Below are 26,413 nucleotides of genomic sequence, written 5' to 3'. Positions count from 1 at the left end.
TCTCATTGCAGATTAACGGCTATATCTTATTTGTATGTCACTAGTTCAACTGTCGTTTTGATGTTTTATATTTGAAGCATAGTAAAATCTTAGTGATAATGGATTTAGTGTATCGGGATGCTCTTAAACTTTGAATTATAGCTTGTTTCTTTAAAAGAACTTTTTATCTGAGGAAATATTTTAGAAGGATGAGTTATGATGTATAAATCCTATTCCATTGCTGAAATGCAGTGTGGAACTCGATGAACTGAACTCTTCCTTGACTGACAGATACCCGAGGTAGTAAAAATGATATTGGAAAGGTTTGTTCCTTTCCTTTTCAAGTATTTCATTTGTAATTTGACAAGTTGCATAATATATGTAAATGATTCTTTGTTTTAAATTAGTTTTTAGTGGGCATGAAAGGCAAGGATGAAGCCATGGCCATTGGAGGCCACTGGTCTCCTTCGTTGGATGGACCAGACCCAGAAAAAGACCCCTCTGTGTTGATTAAGACTGCTATTCGTTGTTGTAAGGCTCTGACAGGCATTGATCTAAGTGTATGCACACAATGGTAAGTACAAATTCATTTCTTGATTAGAAATGTTTTTCTAATAGTTACATAGATGTTCTTGTCTATCAGCCTTCGCCCCCACCCCTTATTTTAGCAATCTTGAACATTCAGGTAATCTCAAAGGAAAATACTAATTTTAGCAAAAGTTTATTTGGTGCCAAAAATGTTTGGGGGAAAAAGGATTAAGAACTAATCAAAATAAATTGAAAATTTTAATGTTTTGTTATGCTGAACTTTGGAAGTTGGATGTATGTTGAAAATATTTTTCATTTCATGCATAGCTGGAGAAGATCGTCAAGAGAGAACTTCATTTCATTATAATTCTTTTGTTATAAAATGATGTAGTTGCTGATTATTTTTGTTCAGCCATATTTTCTCTTGAGGCTTATTTGTCCTGTGTATTTTAGTATATTTCTTGTGACTTAATTGAGAATATTCTTTTTTTAGCACATGAAATCTGAACAGCTATCCAGCTTCTTCAGGTATTCTCTAAAATATGGGTAGCTCTGTAATCAAACTTTGAAAATGCCTTGGGGAACGTATTCTTCTTTTAACCATAAAATATTGTACAAATGTACCAAAAGAGGAACTATGGCTTCTATAATTTTTTTTTCTTTAGACCAACCTCAAGTTCTTGCAGCAAAATTTCTTTACTTGATGTGCTACAAGTGAACTAGGGTCTTTAAAATGTATTTTAGAATTTTTTTTCCAACATGCTTCTTCCCTTGCAACAGGTACCGTTTTGCAGAGATTCGCTACCATCGCCCTGAGGAGACCCACAAGGGGCGTACAGTTCCAGCTCATGTGGAGACAGTGGTTTTATTTTTCCCGGATGTTTGGCATTGCCTTCCCACCCGCTCAGAGTGGGAAACCCTCTCCCGAGGATACAAGCAGCAGCTGGTCGAGAAGCTTCAGGGTGAACGCAAGGAGGCTGATGGAGAACAGGCACTGAACGCTAATCCCTTTTTCTATTTCCGCTTCTCACAGGCACAGGAACACAGGCACAAATGCACACCACACACTACATAACAAACACACATGGAGGAACATAACTGGTAACAGCGACTGGTAATCCAGCTTTCAGCAGTATAGTTGTATGTTCTTTACTCTTAAAAAAACAAACTGTCTATTATGCTAACTTTAAGAGTGCTGAGACCTCAAAGGAAAATAAGTTGTGCTTAAATTGCACAGAATTTTGTTTTTATCATAGGTCTAGTTGCTGGAATCTGGGACCAGTTGTTGAGCAAGATTCAGTATTAAGCCATTTTAAACATTTTGCCATTTTCTAAAATTTTAAAAATTTTCTCTTTCACGGTCATCAGTTCTAGTCATGGATATTTGAAATTGGACAACCACAAGTCTGAGAGATTTGAAATTTCAGGCTATGTGGCATCGTCTTTGGTACATTTGAAAGGTCTGACTAAATCAGTCTTAACTTTGGGTGGCTTGAAAATTGGGGCAAGATCACACACTGTTTGGTTAGTGGAGATCGGCAGTGTTTGTGCATCCCTGATATCCTTTGTGTTGTAATTTATCACCCTTTTGTGTTTCACAGATCTGGCTTTGATTGGCTGATGAGTGTCTTTGTGATCAGTTAAAAGTGATAGAATGTATGTACGTGGACTTGCCTAAATAATAACTTTAGGAGAAGACAATCTGAAACATTTGTGACCTTGCACAGATCAGCAACAGACTTTTAAAAGTAAATTACCTTTACTTTACGGTTTCAGAATAGTAATTCTGTTCTTTACTTTGTATATCAGGATGAAGAAGAGAAGGATGATGGTGAAGCTAAAGAAATTTCCACTCCTACCCATTGGTCTAAACTTGATCCAAAGACAATGAAGGTAACTTTGAAAGTAATGGTATTTAATTTGAAATCTCTGAACAGGAATAGAGGATGTTGTGGACAGTAGTTTTTCAGATATAAGCCATTCGAAATGAAGTCCACTGATTTTATATAAATATTTTTTGTTGTTTGTGTGTGTGTGTGTGTGTGTGTGTGTGTGTGTGTGTGTGTAAAAATTAAAAGGTGACTTCATACATCAGTTCAGCCCCTGTCTGTCGAATGTAATATACATGTGCCTATAGTATGAACAATATTTGCTTTTTTGATTTGGGAACTGACCAAGAGGCGGAATTTCTGCACTTAATTAACTTATATTCAAGGAGAAGGAATGAAACATAGGAAAAAGATTATCCAGTTTTTAAATAAAATTTAAAAATAAAATGTGGATTGATATACATCTGAAGTAGGAAGAAGATAATTTAAGAGCCTTTTTTGAAAATCTTTGATTAACCCATCATAACTAGTTTTTTTTTTGCTCCCCAGCGTCTCTGGACCTATTATCTTTTTGCAGTTTTGTATCTCTGGGCCTATATTGTGAATGTAGATCCATAGATTCTACATACATAAATTCTACATAGATCAGAAGATCAGAAGCTGGCTTGCTTTTGCAACTTCCTGTTTAACACATAAAAGCTGACCTTTTTATTAACTTCTGTCCTCAGCAAAATACAGGTTTTTTTTTTTTAATGAAAGTGTAGTTTTTAAACCAACATTGCTTTTTTAGTAGGGAATGTGTATCATAAGAATGTTTGCCCTTCTTACACTACTCCAGGTTATTTTCCTCAACATCAGGTTTCATATAGAGTCCTATAGATTCAGAAAATTAGATTAAGCCTGCACTCCAAGGACTTTTTGTCAAACTGATGGCTTTGCTATTTTTTCTTATTTAAAGTTTGTATTCCTTTTCTTTTTTTTATGAAAGAAATTTATTATTTGTAAAGCACATTTCCAATAAAATTGGGATAATTTTCAGTATCTCTCCCTTAATAAAGAAAAATTTTAGTAAACAAGATGACAAATTATCCGTATTATCTCGAGAAATTCTTTTTTCTTTTTTAACATCTTTATTGGAGTATAATCGCTTTACAATGCTGTGTTAGTTTCTGCTTATAACAAAGTGAATCAGCTATATGTATCCATATATCCTAGTATCCCCTCCCTCTTGCATCTCCCTATCCCACCCCTCTAGGTGGTCACAGAGCACTGAGCTGAGCTCCCCGTGCAATGCAGCTGCTTCCCACTAGCTATCTGTTTTACATTCGGTAGTGTATATATGTCCATGCCACTCACTTCGTCCCAGCTTCCCCTTCCCCCTCCCCGTGTCCTCAGGTCCATTCTCTGTGTCTGCATCTTTATTGCTGTCCTGCCGCTAGGTTCATCAGAACCTTTTTTTTTTTTTTTTTTTTTTAAGATTCCATATATATGTGTTAGCATACAGTATTTGTTTTTCTCTTTCTGACTTACTTCACTCTGTATGACAGACTCTAGGTCCATCCACCTCACTACAAATAACTCAATTTTGTTTCTCTTTATGGCTGAATAATATTCCATTGTATATATGTGCCACATCTTCTTTATCCATTCATCTGTCGATGGACACTTAGGTTGCTTCCATGTCCTGGCTATTGTAAATAGAGCTGCAATGAACATTGTGGTACATGACTTTTTTTGAATTACGGTTTTCTCAGGGTATATGCCCAGTAGTCGGATTGCTGGGTCATATGGTAGTTCTGTTCTTAGCTTTTTAAGGAATCTCCATACTGTTCTCCCTAGGGGCTGTATCAATTTACATTCCCACCAACAGTGCAAGAGGGTTCCCTTTTCTCCACACCCTCTCCAGCATTTCTTGTTTGTAGGTTTTTTGATGAAAACTTGTATTCCTTTTGATTATAAATATAAGGCATGCTTATTTTAAAAATTGGTGTATGCATAAAAAATTGAAGAAAAAAAATTTCTCAAGCCTGTCATTCAAACACAACATTTCTTAAAAATTCTATGTATTATCTTCCATTATTTTTTCTGGGTACAAGCTGGTTGGTTGGTTGGTTGGTTGGTTCTAATCATGTTGTGTAAAAAAGTTGTTGTTGTTTTCAATTAATAATAATGTTTCCCATGTAATTATTTTTAGATGTTCTATACTGTTCCATCTAGTTGATGTACTGCTTTTTTTTCTTTGGTATTACCATTTTGTTGGATATTTAGATTCTTCACTTTTTTGGAGGGAGGGATTATGACAAGGAATGTATCGATATAAAAAGTTTTTTTCTTGTGTTTAGGTTATTTCCTTAGGGTAAATTCCCAGAAATTAGAATTTCTGGGTCAAAGAGCATTAACTTCTTTTTAAAAGCATCTTAAAACATGTTGCAAATTATTTTTGAAAAATACTCTGTCTGTTTGCATTTTCACAGACATTTTATGAGCTGTACAACTGTCCCTTTCACCAAAATTAAAAAAAAAAAATCATACAAAAGATCATTGCACAGTTAACCTATTTCACTGTCCTGTTTTCCTTTTCTGTGTTTTTATGGTGTGTATATTTAGGTAAATGATCTCCGAAAAGAATTAGAAAGTCGAGCTCTTAGTTCCAAAGGGTTAAAATCCCAGTTAATAGCCCGATTGACAAAACAGCTTAAAGTAGAAGAGCAAAAAGAAGAACAAAAGGAATTAGAGAAATCTGAGAAAGAAGAGGAAGAAGAGGATGATAGGAAATCTGAAGATGATAAAGAGGTATATACTAAATCATTTAAATACTATTAAACATAATATTGGTTTATAGGGTTCTTGGAATATGTATGTATTAAGGTATAGTTTACAGAATAGAAAAATTCAATCTTTTAGTGAACAGTTGCGCAAGTTTTGACACATGCATATAGTCGTGTAACTACCACCACCACAGTCATGATATAAAACAGGTCTTTCACCTCCTAAAAATACCCTGTACCCCTTTGTAAGCATTTTCTTCTCCCACCCCGTCAGCCGCTGGAAGCCACTGATCTGTTTTCCTATAGTTTGTCTTTTCCAATATATCATGTAAATGGAATTACATAACCTTTTTAGTCTGACCTCTTTAACTTAGCATGATGCATTAGAGATTCACCCATTTTATTGTGTTTCCATAGTTTGTTCCTTTTCATTTCTGAATAGTATTCCATAATATCAGTGTATCACAGTTTGTTTATTCATTCTCCACTGGAGACACAGTTGAGTGATTTCCAAGTCATGTATTTTTAAACCTCCCTCTTAAAAATGAATAATAATGTTTTAGATATAAAAAATGAAATGAAATTTGGTTGACAAAGCCACTAAGTTCAGAGATGGAGTTCTAGTGAAGTGCTTCTCTGAGAACTGTGCTGCTTTAAAGCTGTGTGTTTGATTGCATTTCAGTCCTTAAGACTCAGAGGCTGTTTATTCACTCCCATTTATGCCTCAATCTTATGCCCAGAAGAGTAACGTATGGATGTTTTCTGAATTTGAAACATGGGGAAATCAGAAGTGTGTTACAACACCAGTAATTGGATAAACCGACATTATGTGTTTCCCAGTGGAATGCATTGTGAAGTATACGTTGTTATTTATGAAGTATTCCTGCCGAAAATGTTTTACCTTAATCTAATTGTAAGAAAACAGATAAATTTAAAATGTACGAAATTCTACAAAGCAGCTTGTCTGAACTTTTCAAAAAATGTCCATGTAATGAAAGAAGAAAAATGGTTTAGATTAAAGAAGGTTAACAAGACATGACAACTGAATGCCCTGAGCGAAACTTGACTGAATCCCGGATAGAGGGGGAAAAGCCATAAAGAGTAATTGTGGGGTAATTGGAGAAATTTGATTATGGATGTGATATTAGATAATAGTGAAGAACTGTTAAATTTCTTGGATGTGATAATGATTTTGTAATTATGTAGGAAAATTACCTTGTTCTGAAGAGATGCATGATTTCTTATTTTACTATGTAAGTTATATTTATTTTTATAGTGAAATTGTCTCAGAGTTGGCCAGCAGGAGGCCTTTCAAGTTGTCTTCTGTGTTCTTGGAAATGTCCTTGTCATTTTCTGAGGAATTTCTTATTTTGCAGCACAATACAGTGTTTTAGTATCACCGTGTACTATCCCTGCCCTATTACTGAAATCAGCCATTTCCCCAGCAAGTCCTGGTATCTTTTAGTGAAGAATGGTACATCATATTTACTACAATAAAGTCATAAGTTTGTACTGATATCTCCAATTCTACTCCAGCATCACAGAGTTCATTCTAGTTCTCTCTCTTTCCATGTATCTGAACTCCTTTCTCCAATAATGAGAAACATACCTTCTATTACACTTAATATATTTGCTTACTTTCTCAGTTGTCCATCACGCTCCCTCTCCAATTTGAATATCCTCACTCTGCTCTCATTCCCTGCCCTGTGCTTTCTCTGTATGGATACCCTTCTTGCTTCATTTGGGTTTCAATTCCTGGTAACTGGGCAGCTCATCTGCTCTGGGCCATTGTAGCACTCCTTCCTCACAGCCTCCATCCCCTGTATAGACACCTGCATTGCTTGTAGGAATTGCTTTAGAATTGAATTGTTCAGGACAGGAAGAGCAGAAAAAGAAGGCAGAGAGTTGATTTTCACTTTTTGATGTTAGCGGCCATTGGTGCTCAAATCCTAGATCCATTGATATATTGGGGTTCAAAAATGGTGATATCATAATTCTTATTTTGTGTTCACATATTCCCCTCACCTGCTGTTTAGTTACCCAGGTGGTACAGGTTTGCCTTTTGGTAAATTCATATAGAAGAAGGCAGGATCAATACTTGATTCTTTTCTTTCTTTCTTTTTAAAATATAGAATATTAGGACTTCCCTGGTGGTCCAGTGGTTAAGACTCTGCACTTCCACTGCAGGGGGTGTGGGTTCAATCCTTGGTTGGGGAACTAAGATCCCACATACCGCATGGTGTGGCCAAAAAATATATATGTGTGTGTGTGTGTGTGTGTGTGTGTGTTTGTTTGTGTGTGTGCTGCTAAATCAAGCACTATTTTTTGTTGCTGTTGTTTATCCAGCTTTCATGAAAATGCATTGGTTCCCTGCCATCTTCAGGTGGTTACCTGTTTGTTTTTATTTTTTATTTTAATTAATTTATTTCTTTTTTTTAGCTGCATTGGGTCTTCGTTGCTGCACGCGGGCTTTCTCTAGTTGCAGTGAGCGGGGGCTAGGTGCGCAGGCTTCAGTAGTTGTGGCACGTGGGCTTGGTAGTTGTAGCTCATGGGCTCTAGAGTGCAGGCTCAGTAGTTGTGGCACATGGGCTTAGTTGCTCCATGGCATGTGAGATCTTCCTGGAACAGGGCTGTAACCTGTGTCCCCTGCATTGGCAGGCGGATTCTTACCCACTGTGCTACCAGGGAAGTCCAGTAATAGTTTTTTATTTGTTCGTTCCCTTGCTTTTGTTTTCTTTAAGGAATTCTGATGTCTTGTATTGACCTTGTTTGCTTCCTCAATATTGGTCACTTTTTCTTGAATACTTTTCATTTCTTTTTGATTTTTAAGATTTCCACATTACCTTCTGTTCTCTTAAGGCATTATCTCTTGAGTTTATTCGCTTTTTTATTCCTTCTAGTTTATTTTTAAATTTCTGAAACTATCTTTTCTGATTGTTCCCTAAATTCTGTCACCTCATTTTCTTTTTTTTTTTTTTTTTTTTTTTAAATATATTTATTTATTTATTTATGGCTGCATTGGGTCTTTGTTGCTGCGCACGGGCTTTCTCTAGTTGCGGCGAGTGGGGGCTTCTCTTCATTGCAGTGCGGTGGCTTCTCTTGTTGCAGAGCACGGGCTCTAGGCATGTGGGCTCAGTAGTTGTGGCTCACAGGCTCTAGAGCGCAGGCTCAGTAGTTGTGGCGCATGGGCTTAGTTGCTCCACGGCATGTGGAATCTTCCCGGACCAGGGCTCGAACCCATGTCCCCTGCATTGGCAGGTGGATTCTTAACCACTGCGCCACCAGGGAAGCCCTGGACCATTCTTAAAGTCTTTATTGAATTTGTTATAATATTGTTTCTTTCTTTTTTTTTTTATGTTTTGGTTTTTTGGCTGCAAGGCATGTGGGATCTTAGCTCCCTGACCAGGGATTGAACCCGAACTCCCTGCATTGGAAGGCAAAGTCTTAACCACTGGACTGCCAGGGAAGTCCCTGTCACCTCATTTTCTACTTTTAAAATTCTTATTCATGTTGTTCTTTCATATCTTGTAACATTTTCTTTTCCTTTTTTTAATATTTATTTATTTATTTATTTGGTTGTGTCTGGTCTTAGTTGTGGCAGGCGGGATCCTTAGTTGCAGCTCACCAGCTCCTTAGTTGTGACATGTGAACTCTTAGTTGTGGCCTGTATGTGGGATCTAGTTCCCTGACTAGGGATCGAATCCGGGCCCCCTGCATTGGGAGCACGGGGTCTTAACCACTTTGCCACCAGGAAAGTCCCTGTAACATTTTCTTAATGTCTTTTAGCACACTTTAAAATAGTAAGTTAAGATTTTTATCTGCCTTTTGGCCATGGCTTTCTGGCCCACTTTCATTGTCTGCCAGAGATGTGATTCTGCTCCTTGTTCTTTTTTTTTCCTAATAATAACTTTGGGATTTGACCTCAGTACTTTTCTACTGCTCATGTTTATGTGAATGTAGTTTGCCTAAAGTTTATTAGGAGATTGCTTCAGATAGCTTTTCTAACTTCACAGAGCTCTGTGTTCTGTTATTTTCTTGTTCTGTCAGAAAATATGGTGGCTTGCTGAGATTTCGATCTTTATTGCCCTCTATCACTTTTTATCTGGACCTTCTCCTCCCTTGTCTCTGTTGTCTCTGTTGTCCCTGTCTGGCTCACTATTGATTCTGCTCTCAGAAGTTTCTCCTCATTGTGGGGGCCCTGTGCTGGAAGGATGCCCTGGTAATTCAGCTTTGCAAGTTCATAGGTGGGGCTAGACTATCTGGGCCCTTTCAGATCTTAACACTGACCCCTTGTATACCCTCACTCACCTTTCCCTATTTTCAGCTGCTATTCTTAAATTTACCTGCTGTGCTCTCCATTGCCTGATTATTTTATGGTTTTCCTGTTCTTAGATCCAACAGGCAACCTCGTTGCTTCCTTCTGCTTTCCCCCCACACAGATGTCAGTAACACATAGCTGTTTGGGATCTTGTGACTTTTTCCTACTTACCTGTATTTTGGGGTTTGTGGGGATACCTTATCACCTCGTTTTGTGGTGCATATACATGGATTTTGGTTTTGGTATCTAGATTATTCTGTCTCTTTTTAAATGTGGGGATTCAGGTAGACCCACAAACTATGTTACCACGACTATTTTCCCAGAATCTCCTGATTTATATGATGTTAATATAGGTTTGTGGGGTTTTTTTCCTCTTTAGAAGGCAGTTTCTTACGCTGGGAAATTGAAAAGAAAGCGAATTAGGAGCCATAAAAGCTGCTGTCCTCTTTATTAAATTTGAACTTTGCTCCCTTCTTAGCCCTTAAGGTTGGTATTATCATTGTAAGGAGTCATAGAAATTTGCCCTTTTTCTTTACATATGGTGTACATTTGGTATGTATACATAATGTACATGCAGGTTTAACCATTACTTAAAATTTCAAATATGTAGGAAGAAGAAAGAAAACGTCAAGAGGAACTAGAACGCCAGCGTCGGGAAAGAAGATATATTTTGCCTGATGAGCCAGCCATCGTTGTACATCCAAACTGGGCTGCAAAAAGTGGCAAGTTTGATTGTAGCATCATGTCTTTGAGTGTTCTTTTGGACTACAGATTAGAGGATAATAAAGAACATTCATTTGAGGTAATGTTTTAAGTTTGAATAGGGATCCAAATAAGGTTCACACATTGGTCAGTATATCTCTTAAATCTCTTTTGAGTGCCTCTTTCATTGTTTTTGTTTTTTGTATTTTCCTTACAATGTATTTTTTTTGGGAAAAAACAACCAGATAATGTTCCCTACAGACTCACTTTTGCTGATTGCATTCCTGTGATATGGTTTAAGTGTTCTTCTGGCCTCTCTATTTCCCATAAATTGATAGTTGGACCTAAAGTCTCAATCCGGTTCAGGTTCAATTATTTTTTTCCCCAAGACTACATCACAAGTAGTGTTGTAGTGGTATGTTCTTTTATCAGGATATTGGGAGACATATGATACAATAATCTCTAACTGCCTCTCTTGAGAATGTGGTAGCACTTTATTATTTACTCTAGAATTAAAATACCATTTAGTGGGATTGAAACTTTTACTTGTGATTGATTTAGGTGTAAGATAAAATAATTGATGTTTATATTTTCAACATGAATCTGTTTCTTTGTACCATTACTTTAGAGTAGCTTTACAACAAACAGTTCATGTCATTTTTCAAAACAGTTGAAATGCACTTTCATCCCTAAGTAAGTGATTGCTTCATTCTTTAAACAAAACAATGTAAAATATCCCCAAATATCAGTTTTGTAAATAGCCTGTACAAAATTATAATTGTGTTCAATTATTGTGTCTTATTAAGATATCTCACACTGTGTTATTTGATAAATTATATTGTAAAAATCAATCATACCTACTTGACCCAGAGGTCATTGTTCACCAGATGGTAAGATAAAAATGAAGTGCTTAGACCAGAGACATTTGCAAACAAATATAGAGGACTACTGAGGCAATTAATAAACATGAAATGCATGTTTATTGGTCTTGAAATAAACTATGTTACAATATTAACATATTTACATTTTTTGAAACATTGATAATTCCGGTAAGCCAGTGTCCTTAAACATTATATACAATGTGATTTTATTTTTATTACCAATTGCCATAAATTTAACTCTTAATAGTGCCTATCATGTAGTAATCATTCAAGAAGTAAATAAATAAATTTAAAAAATAGTCTTTGGTATTACTTATTGCTTATAAAGTATATACTGTATACCTAACGGATGCTGTAAGAGGATGTCAGATTAATGCTGCTCGGTGGAAACAAGGTGATTTAGGAACAGCCCTCTGCTAGCAGAATGATCCTTTATTTTTCTTCCTTTCCACCTAACATACCCCCTTGGTTAGTTTCCTTTTAATCTATCATTAGAATGTAAGTCATTTTGGTATATGAATTTAAAAGAAATTATTCTGTAACTAAGAAAAACCATATATCAATAATAAATAGATTTTTGACTGATTTAATTTTAATGCTAGGTGTATCTTTGTCTTTCACTGCTTGTAGATGAAGAGATATGTAGAATTAATACTGATATTCTAGTTACTGCTCTAGGTTTCTTCCAAGCTAACACATTTTAATTGCTTTTTTTTGTTTGTATTTTGTTTATTTATTTATTTTTGGCTGTGTTGGGTTTTCATTGGTGCGCACAGGCTCTCTCTAGTTGTGGTGAGCGGGGGCTTCTCGTTGCCGTGGCTTCTCGTTGCGGAGCACGGGCTCTAGGCGCGCAGGCTTCAGTAGTTGTGGCACGCAGGCTAAGTAGTTGTGGCTTGTGGGCTCTAGAGCGCAGGCTCAGTAGTTGTGGCTCACGGGCCTAGTTGCTCCGCGGCATGTGGGATCTTCCCGGACCAAGGCTCGAACCCATGTCCCCTGCATTGGCAGGTGGATTCTTAACAACTGCGCCACCAGGGAAGTCCCTTAATTGCTTTTTATTTGAGTAATAGAAGATAGAAGAGTCTAAGGAAAATATATGACTCTTGCTATTTACCTACACAAATGGAGATTTTATTTAATTTTTACATTAATGATTAAGAGAAAAGAATTCTCAACATCTTAATGGTCATTTTACTGATAATAGATTTCTTTTTATTTAAAACGTATGAAGACGGCATGAATGAAAGAAAAATAGATTGTAAGATCAATTATAGTTTTAATACATTGTATATTTCTTTATGATCTGGAAAATAGTCTTATTGAAGTGTTTTACCAATTATACTGAACACATTGCCAAAGATTACGTATTTTAGAACTGTTGTAACTATTTCAAGTTCTAGACCCTTTTAATCTGTTGAATGCAATTGCCTTAGATATATTTACATAGGGAATTCCCTGGCAGTCCAGTGGTTAGGACTCAGTGCTTTCACTGCCTGGGTCCAGGTTCAATCCCTGGTCGGGGAGTTAAGATATCCTACAAGCCATGCGTCATGGCCAAAAGAAAGAAAAAAAAAAAAAGATATATTTACATAGGATATTTAGTATATAATTTTAGATTCATGAATATATTAAAGGTCATTTTCCCTGGATCCTTGCATAGTAATAATGCTTACTCCCTACTCAGAGTTTTGATTTGGTTTCCCCTGCATGGAATGCTCTTCTGGGTATCTATGTAATGGCTCATTCCCTTGCTGCCCTCACATCACTTTTCAAACGTCACTTGATCAGAAAGGCCATCTCTGGCTTCGCTCCCTTGTTACTCTCTGTGCTCTTATCCTGCTTGTTTTTCTTATAATTTAATGTTGATTTGATTATTCCATACTTTGTCCCACTAGATTGTTAGCTTATGAGAGTTGGGATTTTTATCTGCTTTCTTCACTGCTGTATCCCCAGTGCCACGAACAGTCCCTGGTACATAGTAGGCATTTCATAAAAACTTGTTGAGTACACCTCATGATAAAGTAATGCAGTTATTATTTTTTGTAATATTTGGCCCAAAGTATACCAAACATAGTATTTATATCTTCAGGAGAGTTTTTGAGGATTTTGAGACTACTCAGCATCATTGACATCAATTATTATAATTTTATTGTTAGTGCACATTAATTGTCAGATGTGATAGATTATCATTTGATAAATTACTGATTTGCTGGATTTGTTCAATATTTCTATTAAAGTTGGCTGGGTTACTGTTTGTCTTTTTATAGGTTTCATTATTTGCAGAGCTTTTCAATGAAATGCTTCAAAGAGATTTTGGCGTCAGAATATATAAATCATTATTGTCTCTTCCTGAGAAAGAGGATAAAAAAGAAAAGGAAAAGAAAAGCAAAAAAGATGAGAGAAAAGATAAAAAAGAAGAAAGAGATGATGAAACTGATGAGCCAAAACCCAAAAGGAGAAAATCAGGAGATGATAAAGATAAAAAAGAAGATAGAGATGAAAGGAAGGTCTGTAAATATTTCCAGGACCAGCAACCAGGTTTAGTTTCTAATTAGTCTTCTGGAGTGTAACACATGACAATGAATTCCATCAGAATAGTAAAATGTAAAGGCCAAACTAAAAAATTTTAGTGTATTATTAGAAATTTAAGTCTTTGAATTAAGCCTATTTAAGCATCTATAACGAGTGTTGTGATAGTTTATTCTTTAAGGTATATAGCATGATGATCTGATTTATGTATATTGTGAATGGTAGTTTATTCTTAAAGTATATTATTGTTACAAGATATTTATAATGTGATACTATTTCAAGTAAATTTAGTCAATTTAATGTTTTTCTTTTAGTTGTTTGGTGAGATCTTGCTGAATTTTAAGACATTTTAAATTACAGAAAGAAGATAAAAGAAAAGATGATTCTAAAGATGATGATGAAACTGAAGAAGATAATAATCAAGATGAATATGATCCAATGGAGGCAGAAGAAGCTGAGGATGAAGAAGATGGTATGATTCAAATTTATTTTCCCTTAAGATGAAAAATACAATTTTTGTTTGGGGACTTTGTATCGCTGAAATCTATAATTGTAATATTTTTTAGAGTAGGAACAGTAAAATATTCTCTAGTGAAAATATGTTAAGTATTGTTTTACTAATTTTTAGGTGAGAGGATTGTTTTAAGAAATGTTTATTTTTAACTATCATATGTTCCATATATAATTCTAACTCAACTTGAGGGAAAAAAAATTTCCCAAACGTGGTGTTAAACTGTGTCATGAAAAGGTATAATAGTCTTCCTTGTTTCACAGAATATAATCTTCTTTAGAAAACTAATTAATTTTAAAGACTGTGATACAAGCAAAAGAGTACATACAGCATATAGAGTTTAAAGACTAATAATAATAAGCACCTGTATACCTACCACCCATGTTTTAAATAACAAACTTTTACCAGTAGTAATGATATTCAAAATACTTTACTAGTCATAGATGCCAGCCCTAAAGTACTTATGGAGTACCACTGAGTACCTGTCAGTTTCCATGTAGATTTGGGACTTTTTACAAAAATTTTTTTTTGAGATGAGAAAATCGTAGAGTTTCTTTGTTTTGGTAGTACATATCTTTGAGGATTATTACTACTTAAGGTGTTCTTGGTTTGCCTCTACATTTTTTCTTTCTACCGCAGCATTTTATTTTTCTTCTAATTGATGAAAATATTCAAACGTAAAAGAAGTTGAAAGAATAGTGCATTGAATACCCTATATCCCACAGTTGATTCAGTAGTTAATATTTTATCTTACTTGTGTTGTCTGTGTGTTTGCATGTGTATGTTTCTGATCCATTTGAAAGTAGGAATTCTTCAACTTGCCTAAGAAAAGACATTCTCTTAACCACAATTCCATAATCACCCCTAAGAAAATTAACAATAATGTCATACACCATCTATTGATGCCATCTAATGTGTAGTCTTAATTGTTCTAATAATTCAGTAGCAATGATATAATATGCATATATCAGTATTTCTTTTATCTTCATTACCTGCTCTGCTCAATGAAGATTAGCCCTTTTTTCTTTTTTTTTTGGCTGTGTTGGGTCTTGGTTGCTGTGCGTGGGCTTTCTCTAGTTGTGGCGAGCGGAGGCTACTCTTCATTGCGGTGCACGGGCTTCTCATTGTGGTGGCTTCTCCTGTTGTGGAGCACGGGCTCTAGGCGCATGGGCTTCCGTAGTTGCAGCACGTGGGCTCAGTAGTTGTGGCTCGAGGGCTCTAGAGCGCACGCTCAGTAGTTGTGACACACGGGTTTAGTTGCTCTGAGGCATGTGAGATCTTCCCGGACCAAGGCTCAAACCCGAGTCCCTGCATTGGCAGGCGGATTCTTAACCACTGCGCCACCAGGGAAGTCCCAAGATTAGCCTTTTTTACAGTCCCATTTTCTCTCCTCCATCCTCCCAGTATTGTTTTATCACTGCTTTTGTTAAATCACTAAACAGTGTTCTCATTATTTTGTTTATGTCAGAATGTCCTAGCTCTCATCCCTTAGTTGTCTTCTTTATTCCTTTTCTACCATATAACTCCCTTGGTGGTGTTCTCTTCCATTCTCCCAACTTTAAGTACAATTTGCATGTACTGACAATTCTCAGATTTATATCTCAAGTCAGACTTCTCTTATTCTTCTATATCAGCTGCCTATTTGTCATCTCCACTTAAGTTATCTGACATTTCAAACTAAACATGTCTAAGACTGAACTCCTGCTTTTCCTTTTCACCATAAAGAAAACAAACAAAAAATCCTCTACCTTCTGCCTTCCCCACCTCTTTTGATGGCAATCCCATCCTTAGAGTTGCTCAAGCTAAAATCTAGGAGTCATCCTTGACACACACTCTCTCTCTGTCATATTCCATTTCCAGTCTATCAGGAGGTCATATTGCCTCTATCTTCAAAATATACCCAGAATCAGACCATTTCTCACCAGTGTCACTGATCTAACCTTAATCCAACCCATGTTGTTTCTTGCCTGGATTATTTTAATAGTCCCTTATACTGGTTTCCCTGCCTATCCCCTTCCTCTAAAGTCTCTTTACAATAAGTTGCCAGAATAACCTTTGTATAAGTCATTTATTTGTTCAAATTCTTACAGTCGCTCTCCATTTCACTCTTATGAAAAAACCCACAGTGTTTACAATGACCTGTAAGACCCTACCATATCAAGTCTTTTTTTTTTTTTTAAAGATTTTATTGATTGATTGATTGATTGATTGCTATGTTGGGTCTTCGTTTCTGTGCTAGGGCTTTCTCTAGTTGCGGCAAACGGGGGCCACTCTTCATCGCGGTGCGCGGGCCTCTTACTATCGTGGCCTCTCTTGTTGCGGAGCACAGGCTCCAGACGCGCAGGCTCAGTAGTTGCGGCTCACGGGCCTAGTTGCTCCGCGGCATGAGGGATCTTCCCAGACCAGGGCTCGAACCCGTGTCCCCTGCATTAGCAGGCAGATTCTCAACCACTGCACCACCAGGGAAGCCCCCATATCAAGTCTTTAATTTTGTCTCTTACAACTCTTTCCACTTGCTCATTGCACCTCAGTCACTGGGACCTCCTTGAACTCATTATACATGCTCCTGTGTTAAGACCTTTGCATTGGCAGTTCCTTCTGCCTGCACGCTCTCGTAGAGACCCACCTTGCTGACTCCTCCCCCAACACCTTCAGTCTCTGTTGAGCTATCACTTTCTCAGTGAGGTCTACTCTGCACCCTACCCTATTTAAAATTGCAGTCTCCTCCCCACCCCCACCAAAGTACACATTCCTGATGCCTCCTTACCCCGTTCTACTTATAGAATTTATAACCTAGTCTACTATACTGTTTACTTGGTTTACTTATTGTCTGTCTTCTTTCCACTTGAATATAAGCTCTTAATAAGAAAAAGAGAGATTTTTCTTTATTTCTTTACTGATATATATTGGAAGTTCCTAGAACAGCCTAAATATCCAAATAGGCTCTAAATACATACTTGTTGAACTAATATCATAAACTGCAAAGCCAAATAGGGTGGTATGATTATAGTTTTGGGGTTTTTTTGGTTTCCTTGGTATTTCTAATTGATGCTTGCTTATGTTATCATTTTTCCCCATACTTTGCATCTCATTATCCAATCAGGTTTCCAGAAGACCACTTTTTTCCCCATGGAAAATTAGAATTTGTGGTTAAAAAAAAATATATATATATATATATATTTGTGTGTGTGTGTGTGTATATAGTACCAGTTAATGTCTAAAATGGTGTTGAATCTTCTTAGTAATCAGAGGAGCAAATAACAGTGAGGGTTTAATTTTTACCTGTCAAATTGATGAAACTTAAGTTTCTAATAAAAGGTAACATCAGTTTAACAGGGGTAGAGAGAAGACTACTTTCACTCTTGGGGTGAGTTTAAATTGTTGCACCTTCTCTGGACAGAAATTTGGAAATGTTAATTAACCATATCCTTTCAAATACCAACACGAATATTTATTTCATAATTATTTATAAGACAAAAAACTAGAATCAGTCTTAATATTCAACAATAAGGAATTATTTAAATGCATTTTGACATAGACATGCAATTAAATTCTGTGCAGTCATTGAAAAAGAAGTTAGAGGATAGTGATGTGGAAAAAGATGACCAAATGGTTTTTATAGACACAGACAGCATGTTCCAAGATGAGCAAGGATTACTTGGATTTTTTTTTCAGCCATGCTGTGCGGCATGTGGGATCTTAGTTCCTCGACCAGGGATCAAACCCGTGCCCCCTGCATTGGGAGCATGGAGTCTTAACTACTGGACCACCAGGGAAGTCCCTGGATTTTTTAAAAAATACTTCAAAAATATAGGTTTCAGGAGAGATGGTTTCAAAAGTGACACCTTTCAAGTTAAATACTCAAAATAAGGTGGGTTATGTCTGTAAAATGTGACTAAATGAAAGGAGAGGTTACTTAACCATTTCATAACTGAGGAATCTGAGGCTCCTAGCAGTAAATCAATTTACCCATGATAATAAAACTATAAAGCAGCTGAACCACTCTGTACTGTATTTTATATATATATGAAATAATTAGGTTCCAAGGACATATTATCTCTCTTTCTTTAAAACAGTTTATTTCGGTTCCAATACATATCACAAACGCACCCATTTTAAGTGTATATAATTTAGTTTAATAATTTAACAATTTAATAATTCGTAGTAACTTCATAGAATTGTGAAACCATCACTACAATCCAGTTTTAGAACATTTGTCTATTTCCTTTTTTTAATAACAACTTGAGATATAATTCACGTATCATCCAGTTCACCCATTTAAAAGTATACAACTCAGTTTTTTTTGTTTCTGTTTTGTTTTAATATATATTTGGGTGGTACGCCAGGTCTGAGGTGCGGCACGTGGGATCTTCGTTGCCGCGTGCAGGATCTTTTAGTTGCAGCTTGAGAACTCTTAGTTGCGGCATGTGGGATCTAGTTCCCTGACCAGGGATCGAACCCAGGCCCCCTGCATTGGGAGCGTGGAGTCTTAGCCACTGAACCACCAGGGAAGTCCCAGCGCAGTGGTTTTTAATATATCCATCCGTCACCACAGTCAATTTTAGAACATTTTCATTTCCACATAAAGAAATCCTGTACTCATTAGCAGTCAGTCCCATTTCCCCCCCATCTCCTCAGCCCTAGGCAAGCATTAGTCAGCTTTCCATCTCTATAGATATTCTGGACATTTCATATATATAAATAGAATCATGCAGTATGCAATCTTTTGTGACTGGCTTCTTTTCACTTAGCATAATGTTATCAAGGTTCATGTGTGTTTTAGCATGTATATTCTACCTAATATAAAGTTTTCTCTATATTGTTACTATTCGCGTACAACTTCTCACCTAAAGCAGTCTTTCTCAGAGTGTTCCAAAATATTAACAGGTATTAAGGTTAATAAAGTATACTGGGGTCAAATAAATTTGGGAAACTTGGGCTAAGTGAAGGTCTGCATGTTTTAGTACAGAATTTCTTAGCTGCTTATGTATGTTGTGGATGTTCAAGAAGAGAATATAGTGTGAAATATTATAAATTTATGCTGTGTAATATCTCAAGGACTAATTAACTCCTAGTGTTTACTGTATCTCCTATTTTATCAACAAACCCTTTGTTACTCTGGGCTTTCTGATGGAGATCCATTTGAGAGATCCAGAAGCCTCTAGAAACAAAATTTCTCTTAAAATTGTTGACAGATCATTAAATATCAGCAAAAAAGCTCTTTAGTTGTATATAATTCATGAAAGGATGATGTATTAGTTCACTAGGGCTACCATGAAAGGTACCTCAAACTGTTGAGCTCAAACAATAGAAATTTACTGTCTTCACAGTTCTGAAGGCCAAGTCTGAGATGAAGGAGTTAGCAGGGTTGGTTTCTTCTGAGGGCTGTGAGGAAGGGTCTGTTCCAAGCAGCTCTCCTCAGCTGCTTGTAGATGGCCATCTTTTCCCTGTATTGTCACATCATCTTCTATCTGCATGTGTCTGTGTCTAAATTTCCCCTTTCTGTAAAGACACCAGTCATTGGATTAGAGCTCACTCTAATAACCTCATTTTAACTTGATTATCTCTGTATAGATAGACCCTTTCTCCAAATAAGGCAACATTCTGACCTACTAGGGGCTTAGGTCCTCAGCTTCGGAATTTTAGGGGATAACAGTTGAACCCATAACAGATTTATTCTTCAGTATTAGTTGAATAACGAGCTGTTAATGGTGCTTGACCTGAGGGCGATGGCTGAGGTCTTTGTGAGCTGGGTAGCTTATGGATAGGTAAGAGAAAGAAGTTTACTTTTTGTCAGTTTTCTGTTTATTTATTAAGAATAATTTATCGAATTTCCTATCTTTCTTTTTTTTTAATTTATTTTATTTATTTTTGGCTGCGCTGGGTCTTCATTGCTGTGCGCAGACTTTCTCTAGTTGCGGCGAGCAGGGGCTACTCTTTGCGGTGTGCGGGCTTCTCATTGCAGTGGCTTCTCTTGTTGCAGAGCACGGGCTCTAGGCGTGCAGGCTTCAGTAGTTGTGGCACGTGGGCTCAGTAGTTGTGGCTCATGGGCTCCAGAGCGCAGGCTCAGTAGTTGTGGCTCACGGGCTTAGTTGCTCCGTGGCATGTGGAATCTTCCTGGACCAGGGCTCGAAGCCATGTCCCCTGCATTAGCAGGCAGATTCTGAACCACTGCGCCACCAGGGAAGCCCAAATTTCCTATCTTTTATCATAGGACACATACATTAGTGTCAGCAAATCTGGGTATTAATACTGTTAGGTCTTCTTTATTAAGAACATTTCAATTCTCATATGTAGTTTTATTTTGCAATAATCCATCTGCAGTTAGTTTTACTATATTGGCTGTTTTTCCTTTTATCTTGTAGAAAATATACTCTGCCCTGTTTTGTTTAAATTTATGTTTCAATTTTTTGTATAAAATTCATTCATGTTTGGGAACTAATTCCCCCAAATATTTATTGAATTAAGTCCTTGTATTTGAATCAGTAAAGTCCATTTTTTTCTTCCCTGTAGTCTCTTTATAAATTTCTTCCTGTTCTTATTCTTTATAATTGTTTCTTATAAAATCCAAACTGTTTTTAGTCATATAATATTTCTTTGCTCTTTTATCTTTTGAAAACTGATCAGTAATAGAAAAGTATTTTCAGTCTGTACAGTAGTTGAAAATTTATCTATTAATGAGTCTTTTGCTGCTGTTGTATTTATTTTATAGATCGGGATGAGGAAGAAATAAACAAACGAGATGACAAAAGAGATATTAATAGATACTGCAAGGAGAGGCCCTCTAAAGATAAGGTATGTATTAAATACTGAAGTATGTTCGACATACATTATTATGTTTAATGTGTACAACACAGTGATTTGACATTTCTGTATAATACTATATTTTTTATAATATGATAATTTCCATTTCTTACATAATCCAGACTTATTAAACATAACTAAGTGATGAACTTTATTGATCCTTGTATATCTATATATTACCACTCATCAGAATTCAGTCAGTTGTATTTTGGTATTTGTGGTTTTGTCAGATAATCAGTATGTCTTACTTCTTTCTTCTATACACATAAATCAGATCAATTCATTTTAGCTAAGATGAGGTAAAGGTGTTTGCAGATTTTTGGTATTATATGGACACAGTCTAATTTTCTCACTTATCAGGGGTAAAAATTATTTACTGTATCTTCTGCATTTTCTTTAGGACAAAGAAAAGACGCAGATGATCACAATTAACAGAGATCTATTAATGGCATTTGTTTATTTTGATCAAAGCCATTGTGGTTACCTTCTTGAAAAGGATTTGGAAGAAATACTTTATACTCTTGGACTACATCTTTCTCGGGCTCAGGTAGTCTATCTCGTGAATATTTAAAATGAAAAGCATGTTTAAGTAGCTTTGTCTTTTTAGTACCTTTGACTTTTTGAAATATAAAAGCAATACAGGGACTTCCCTGGTGGTCCAGTGGCTAAGACTCTGTGCTCCCAATGCAGGGGGCCCAAGTTCGATCCCTGGTCAGGGAACTAGATCCCACATGCCACAACTAAGACCTGGTGATGCAAAATAAATAAATAAATTAAAAAGAAAAAAAAATAAAGCAATACAGGCTTATAGTAATACAGTTAAGCAATACTGAAATAAAGTAAAAGAAGTTAAAAGTCTCCTCTCCCTCTAGTTCCACTCCTCTGGCCTAATATATAAACTTCTAGATCCTTTTGTAAGCAACTCATATGTATATATATATATATATGATAGTTCCAGTTTTATAAACAACACATGAAATCATTCTAAACATACTGACGGACAACTTTTTTTCAATTAATAATATATCATGGGCATTCTACCATGAAAATGGAGACCCATTTTGTTCTTTTTATTACTGCCTAGAATTCCATGGTATAGATGTGCCTTTATTGCCTTAACTAGTCCCAGTTGCTAAATGGCTTTCATTTTTTAGAATTACAAACTATGCTTTAATAAACGTGTTTGTACGTATATTTTATGTATTGACGTTTCTATCAGACTTTTTTTTGACAATTTTTTTCAAGTGATAATTTGATTTTAGGTTTATGGAGAAGACAGTTAAAAGCATAAGTGCTCTGATTGAGTGGTAGTGGATACCTGAGATGCCATTGATGTTTATCATATGTGAAAATTAGAACACTGATGTTCAAGGAGAATCAAAAACTTATTTTCATCTTTTTAAATAACAGGTAAAGAAGCTTCTTAATAAAGTAGTACTCCGTGAATCTTGCTTTTACCGAAAATTAACGGACACCTCAAAAGATGAAGAAAACCATGAAGAATCTGAAGCATTGCAGGAAGATATGCTAGGTTTGAGTATATTATTTTAAGATCATGCCATTTTATAACCATATTATTAATTAAAGAAGAAAATAAAATAATAAAATATGGTATCTTTTAGGGACTTCTTCCCTGGCGGTCCAGTGGTTAAGACTCCATGCTTCCACTGCAGGAGGCACGGGTTCGATCCCTGGTCAGGGAACTAAGATCCCACATGCTGTGTGGCGTGGCCAAAAGAATATGGTATCTTTTATATTATAGGAAACAGATTGTTACTTCCAACACCGATAGTAAAACAGGAATCAAAGGATGTGGAAGAAAATGTTGGCCTTATTGTGTATAATGGTGCAATGGTCGATGTAGGAAGCCTCTTGCAAAAATTGGAAAAGAGTGAAAAAGTACGAGCTGAAGTGGAACAGAAGCTGCAGTTACTAGAAGAAAAGACAGGTAAGGAAAAGCATTGGATATGAGGTACTTTTAACACTCTATTGGGATATATATGTGTACACACATATGTACATACCTATACTTGTGCATATCCATACCTTGTTTTAGTCTAGACACATAATGTAAGTTTACTTTTCACCATTTCTGTTAAAGGTTATAAAATTGCTTAGCTTTATAAGAATTAATCTTAGATCTTCATGTGCATTCTCAGGTTCGATTGTTGTTCTGTTGCATCCTTTTAATCCTCCCCTAGTTCCACTTAGTCTTCATCAGTTTCTGCTACTTTCTCTAGTCTGTACAATTATCTTAAAATGGAACTTGGGTTTAGAAGTAATACTTAGCTAAAACTTAATTTAAATGAAATGAGTTATTACAGTGTGCTTTATAACTATTAAAATTGACACTTGTGGCCAGTTTAAAGAATTATATACACTTTTTATTCTCCTAGCTTAAGTATTTTTAACCTCAGAGTTAAATTGGAAATTTTAAGGGGTAAGATGGTGAATTTGGTTTTGTTTTGTTTTGTCTTTTGACAGATGAAGATGAAAAAACCATATTAAATTTGGAGAATTCCAACAAAACCCTCTCTGGTGAACTCAGAGAAGTTAAAAAGGACCTTAGTCAGTTACAAGAAAACTTAAAGATTTCAGAAAACATGAATTTGCAATTTGAAAACCAGCTGAATAAGACAATCAGAAACTTATCCACAGTAATGGATGAGATCCACACTGTTCTTAAGAAGGTTAGCTGTTTTGTACCTTCAACATTTTCATAGTTTATTCCTTTTCTAAAAAGTCTATTTCTGGCAAATTTAATATTATTAAGCTCCTTAGTGGCTTTTCTAACAGAAAATAGTGGTAGCATTCTGTCCTTCATTAGATTAGTCAAAAGCAATTCCCCAGAGATGGTATTTTCCTAGAACTTACTTCAGATGTCAACATGATTTATGTGTGCAGACTTTTTTTTTTTTAATCTATTTTTGGCCACATTGGGTCTTCATTCCTGCGCGTGGGCTTTCTCTAGTTGTGGCGAGCGGGGGCTACTCTTCGTTGTGGTGTGGTGGCTTCTCTTATTGCGGAACATGGGCCCTAGGCGCGCGGGGTTCAGTAGTTGCAGCACGCAGGCTCAGTAGTTGAAGCACGCGGGCCCTACAGCACATGGACTTCAGTAGTTGTGCACGGGCTAAGTTGCTCTGCAGCATGTGGGATCTTCCCAGACCGGGTATCAAACCTGTGTCCTCTGCATTAGCAGGCGGATTCTTAACCACTACGCAACCAGGGAAGTCCTTGTGTGCAGACTTCTTAAAAAGCAAGTTTTACTTGCGTTTCTTTTAGAATCAGAGATTGAGTTTGAACTTGAGGAAGAAAAGCCATTCACTTCTTTTTTAAACCCATTTATTGGGCAGAGTTGAGAAACTTTTTGACACTATCAGAATTAATTTATTAGTATTCTTTGTCTCAAAAATATCTCATAACTCAGTGCCCTTGTAAACTAACTTCAGTAATTGAGAGACCTTCCACCTCCTGGGTCTCACTCAGAGAACAAGAAGACAAAAAAAAAACTACAGTGCAAGGAATATACTGCTGTTAGTAATACAGTCCTAAGAACCTCTCATTTCTTAGGATTTAGATGGCTTTCTCAAATACTAGAAGTCATTCTGCACAGAACTGAGAGATTTCTTTCATACTCTCCCCTTCCCCCCACCCGGTTCAATTTTCCATAGATGGTGAAATGGGCTATCTGCAGTATCTCTGTTTACTAATGTTTGTTATTTTTAAAGTTACATTTAAGAGAATTTAATAAAATATACTTATCCTTTGTGTATTTTATAGGATAATGTGAAGAATGAAGATAAAGATCAGAAATCCAAGGAGAATGGTGCAAGTGTATGATAAAATACATGTAGTGATGAAGAATGGTGATAAGTAATGTAATATATAAAATCATGATACAAAAATGTTTGAAAGTGATGCATGTTTGATTTTAGTAGTATAAATATCTGTTAGTTCAAATGATGTATAAAGTTTTATGAATGTGAGAGTCTTTGCTTTTGAAAATTGCTTGTAATTCCTGGCATCCAAATTATTAAACACTCCTTGAGTGAAATAATTTTGCATTGCAAAATGTTTTAGGATGAACTTTGTTATAGTTTTAACCCCAATAAAGTTCATCAATTTAATTGACGGTAGTGTTTAATTACAAATGTCTTCTACTAAAAACCTAGACAGTTGTAATTTTATTTATAGAATTATCATTACTAGCTTTTTTAAAAAAAATTTAGCCTTTTAAAATTTCAGTATGGGGCTTCCCTGGTGGCGCAGTGGTTAAGAATCCGCCTGCCAATGCAGGAGAGACAGGTTTGAGCCCTGGTCCGGGAAGATCCCACAGGCCGCAGAGCAGCTAAGCCCGTGCGCCACAACTGCTGAGCCTGCGCTCTAGAGCCTGCGAGCCAGAACTAGTGAAGCCCGCATGCCTAGAGCCCATGCTCCGCAACAAGAGAAGCCACCACAATGAGAAGCCCGCACACCGCAACGAAGAATAGCCCCCACTCAACGCAACTAGAGAAAGCCCGCGGGCAGCAACGAAGATGCAATGCAGACAAAAATAAATTAAAAAAAAAAAAAATTTCAGTATGAATCATAAAATAGGATTCTGCTTAAATTTTGCAAGTTTTTTTGACCACACTTTTTTTTTTTAACTTGTCCTAAAATCCTCTCCAATTTTCAGTCTCTAAAAACATTTATTAAAAATTTAACTCATCCAGGGCTTCCCTGGTGGCGCAGTGGTTGAGAATCTGCCTGCCAATGCAGGGGACACGGGTTCGAGCCCTGGTCTGGGAAGATCCCACATGCCGCGGAGCAACTAGGCCCGTGAGCCACAACTACTGAGCCTGCGCGACTGGAGCCTGTGCTCCGCAACAAGAGAGGCCGCGATAGTGAGAGGCCCATGCACCGCGAAGAAGAGTGGCCCCCGCTTGCCACAACTAGAGAAAGCTCTCACACAGAAACGAAGACCCAACACAGCCAAAAAATAAATAAATAAATAATAAAAGTGTTTAAAAAAAAAAAAAAATTAACTCAGCCAAACAACAGTACATCAAAAACTAAGAAAATAATTGTTAATTGCCATTGTTATTATATATGTTAGGCTTTACATAAAACACATAGTTTTAATGTTAACTGCTTTCAATTAACTGTTCTATTTTCCCAGAATAGCAGCTATATTACTTTTAATTTTGAGGGGTTTTTTTTTTTTTAATGCAGTATATGTCAAATGTACGGTCTAGTTCCAAGCCAGTAGATGTCAGTATGATGCCTTAAGTTAAACCTTCCTTAATTAAAAATAGTTTGTTTTATTAGTCTGTGTACTTCCTTCAGAATTTTAGATACATAATAGTTTATTAACTATTGAGTGAAAAGGTAGGAAATGCGACATACTCTAAAGCAGTGGTTCTCAACAGGGGGTGCATTAGCCCCCAGAAGACGTTTAGCAGTGTCTGGAGACATCTATACCCATCCCACCGAGGTGAGTGCCACTGGCATGTAGGTGGTCGAGGCCAAGGACTTGGCTGAATCACCTGCTTTGCATGGGACGGCCCCCCGCAACAAAAGGTTGCCAA

The 26,413-nt window shown here is 36.4% G+C and overlaps 1 protein-coding gene across 6 annotated transcripts in view; it reads left to right on the top strand.

Moving 5' to 3' along the window:
* Window positions 1-26,149, top strand: part of CCAR1 (cell division cycle and apoptosis regulator 1) — a 53,335-nt gene extending 27,186 nt beyond the window's left edge. For all 6 annotated transcript variants that reach the window (XM_082424403.1, XM_082424407.1, XM_082424406.1 and 3 more), the window contains 13 exons: window positions 387-553; window positions 1,288-1,498; window positions 2,317-2,400; window positions 4,944-5,129; window positions 10,033-10,224; window positions 13,270-13,509; window positions 13,892-14,003; window positions 20,755-20,837; window positions 21,247-21,393; window positions 22,257-22,377; window positions 22,609-22,794; window positions 23,331-23,536; window positions 24,627-26,149. In XM_082424403.1, the coding sequence (XP_082280529.1) occupies window positions 387-553; window positions 1,288-1,498; window positions 2,317-2,400; window positions 4,944-5,129; window positions 10,033-10,224; window positions 13,270-13,509; window positions 13,892-14,003; window positions 20,755-20,837; window positions 21,247-21,393; window positions 22,257-22,377; window positions 22,609-22,794; window positions 23,331-23,536; window positions 24,627-24,686 (1,995 nt within the window). In that variant the 3' untranslated portion in view covers window positions 24,687-26,149. The remainder of the gene's footprint in view (window positions 1-386; window positions 554-1,287; window positions 1,499-2,316; window positions 2,401-4,943; window positions 5,130-10,032; window positions 10,225-13,269; window positions 13,510-13,891; window positions 14,004-20,754; window positions 20,838-21,246; window positions 21,394-22,256; window positions 22,378-22,608; window positions 22,795-23,330; window positions 23,537-24,626) is intronic.
* The last annotated feature ends 264 nt before the right edge of the window (window positions 26,150-26,413 follow it).

Source organism: Balaenoptera physalus (genome assembly GCF_965194825.1).
Source record: "Balaenoptera physalus genome assembly, chromosome: 14".
NCBI classification, from domain to species: domain Eukaryota; kingdom Metazoa; phylum Chordata; class Mammalia; order Artiodactyla; family Balaenopteridae; genus Balaenoptera; species Balaenoptera physalus.
The sequence above is the reverse complement of the archived record's forward strand: the minus strand, read 5'-3'. Positions and strand labels throughout refer to the sequence as shown.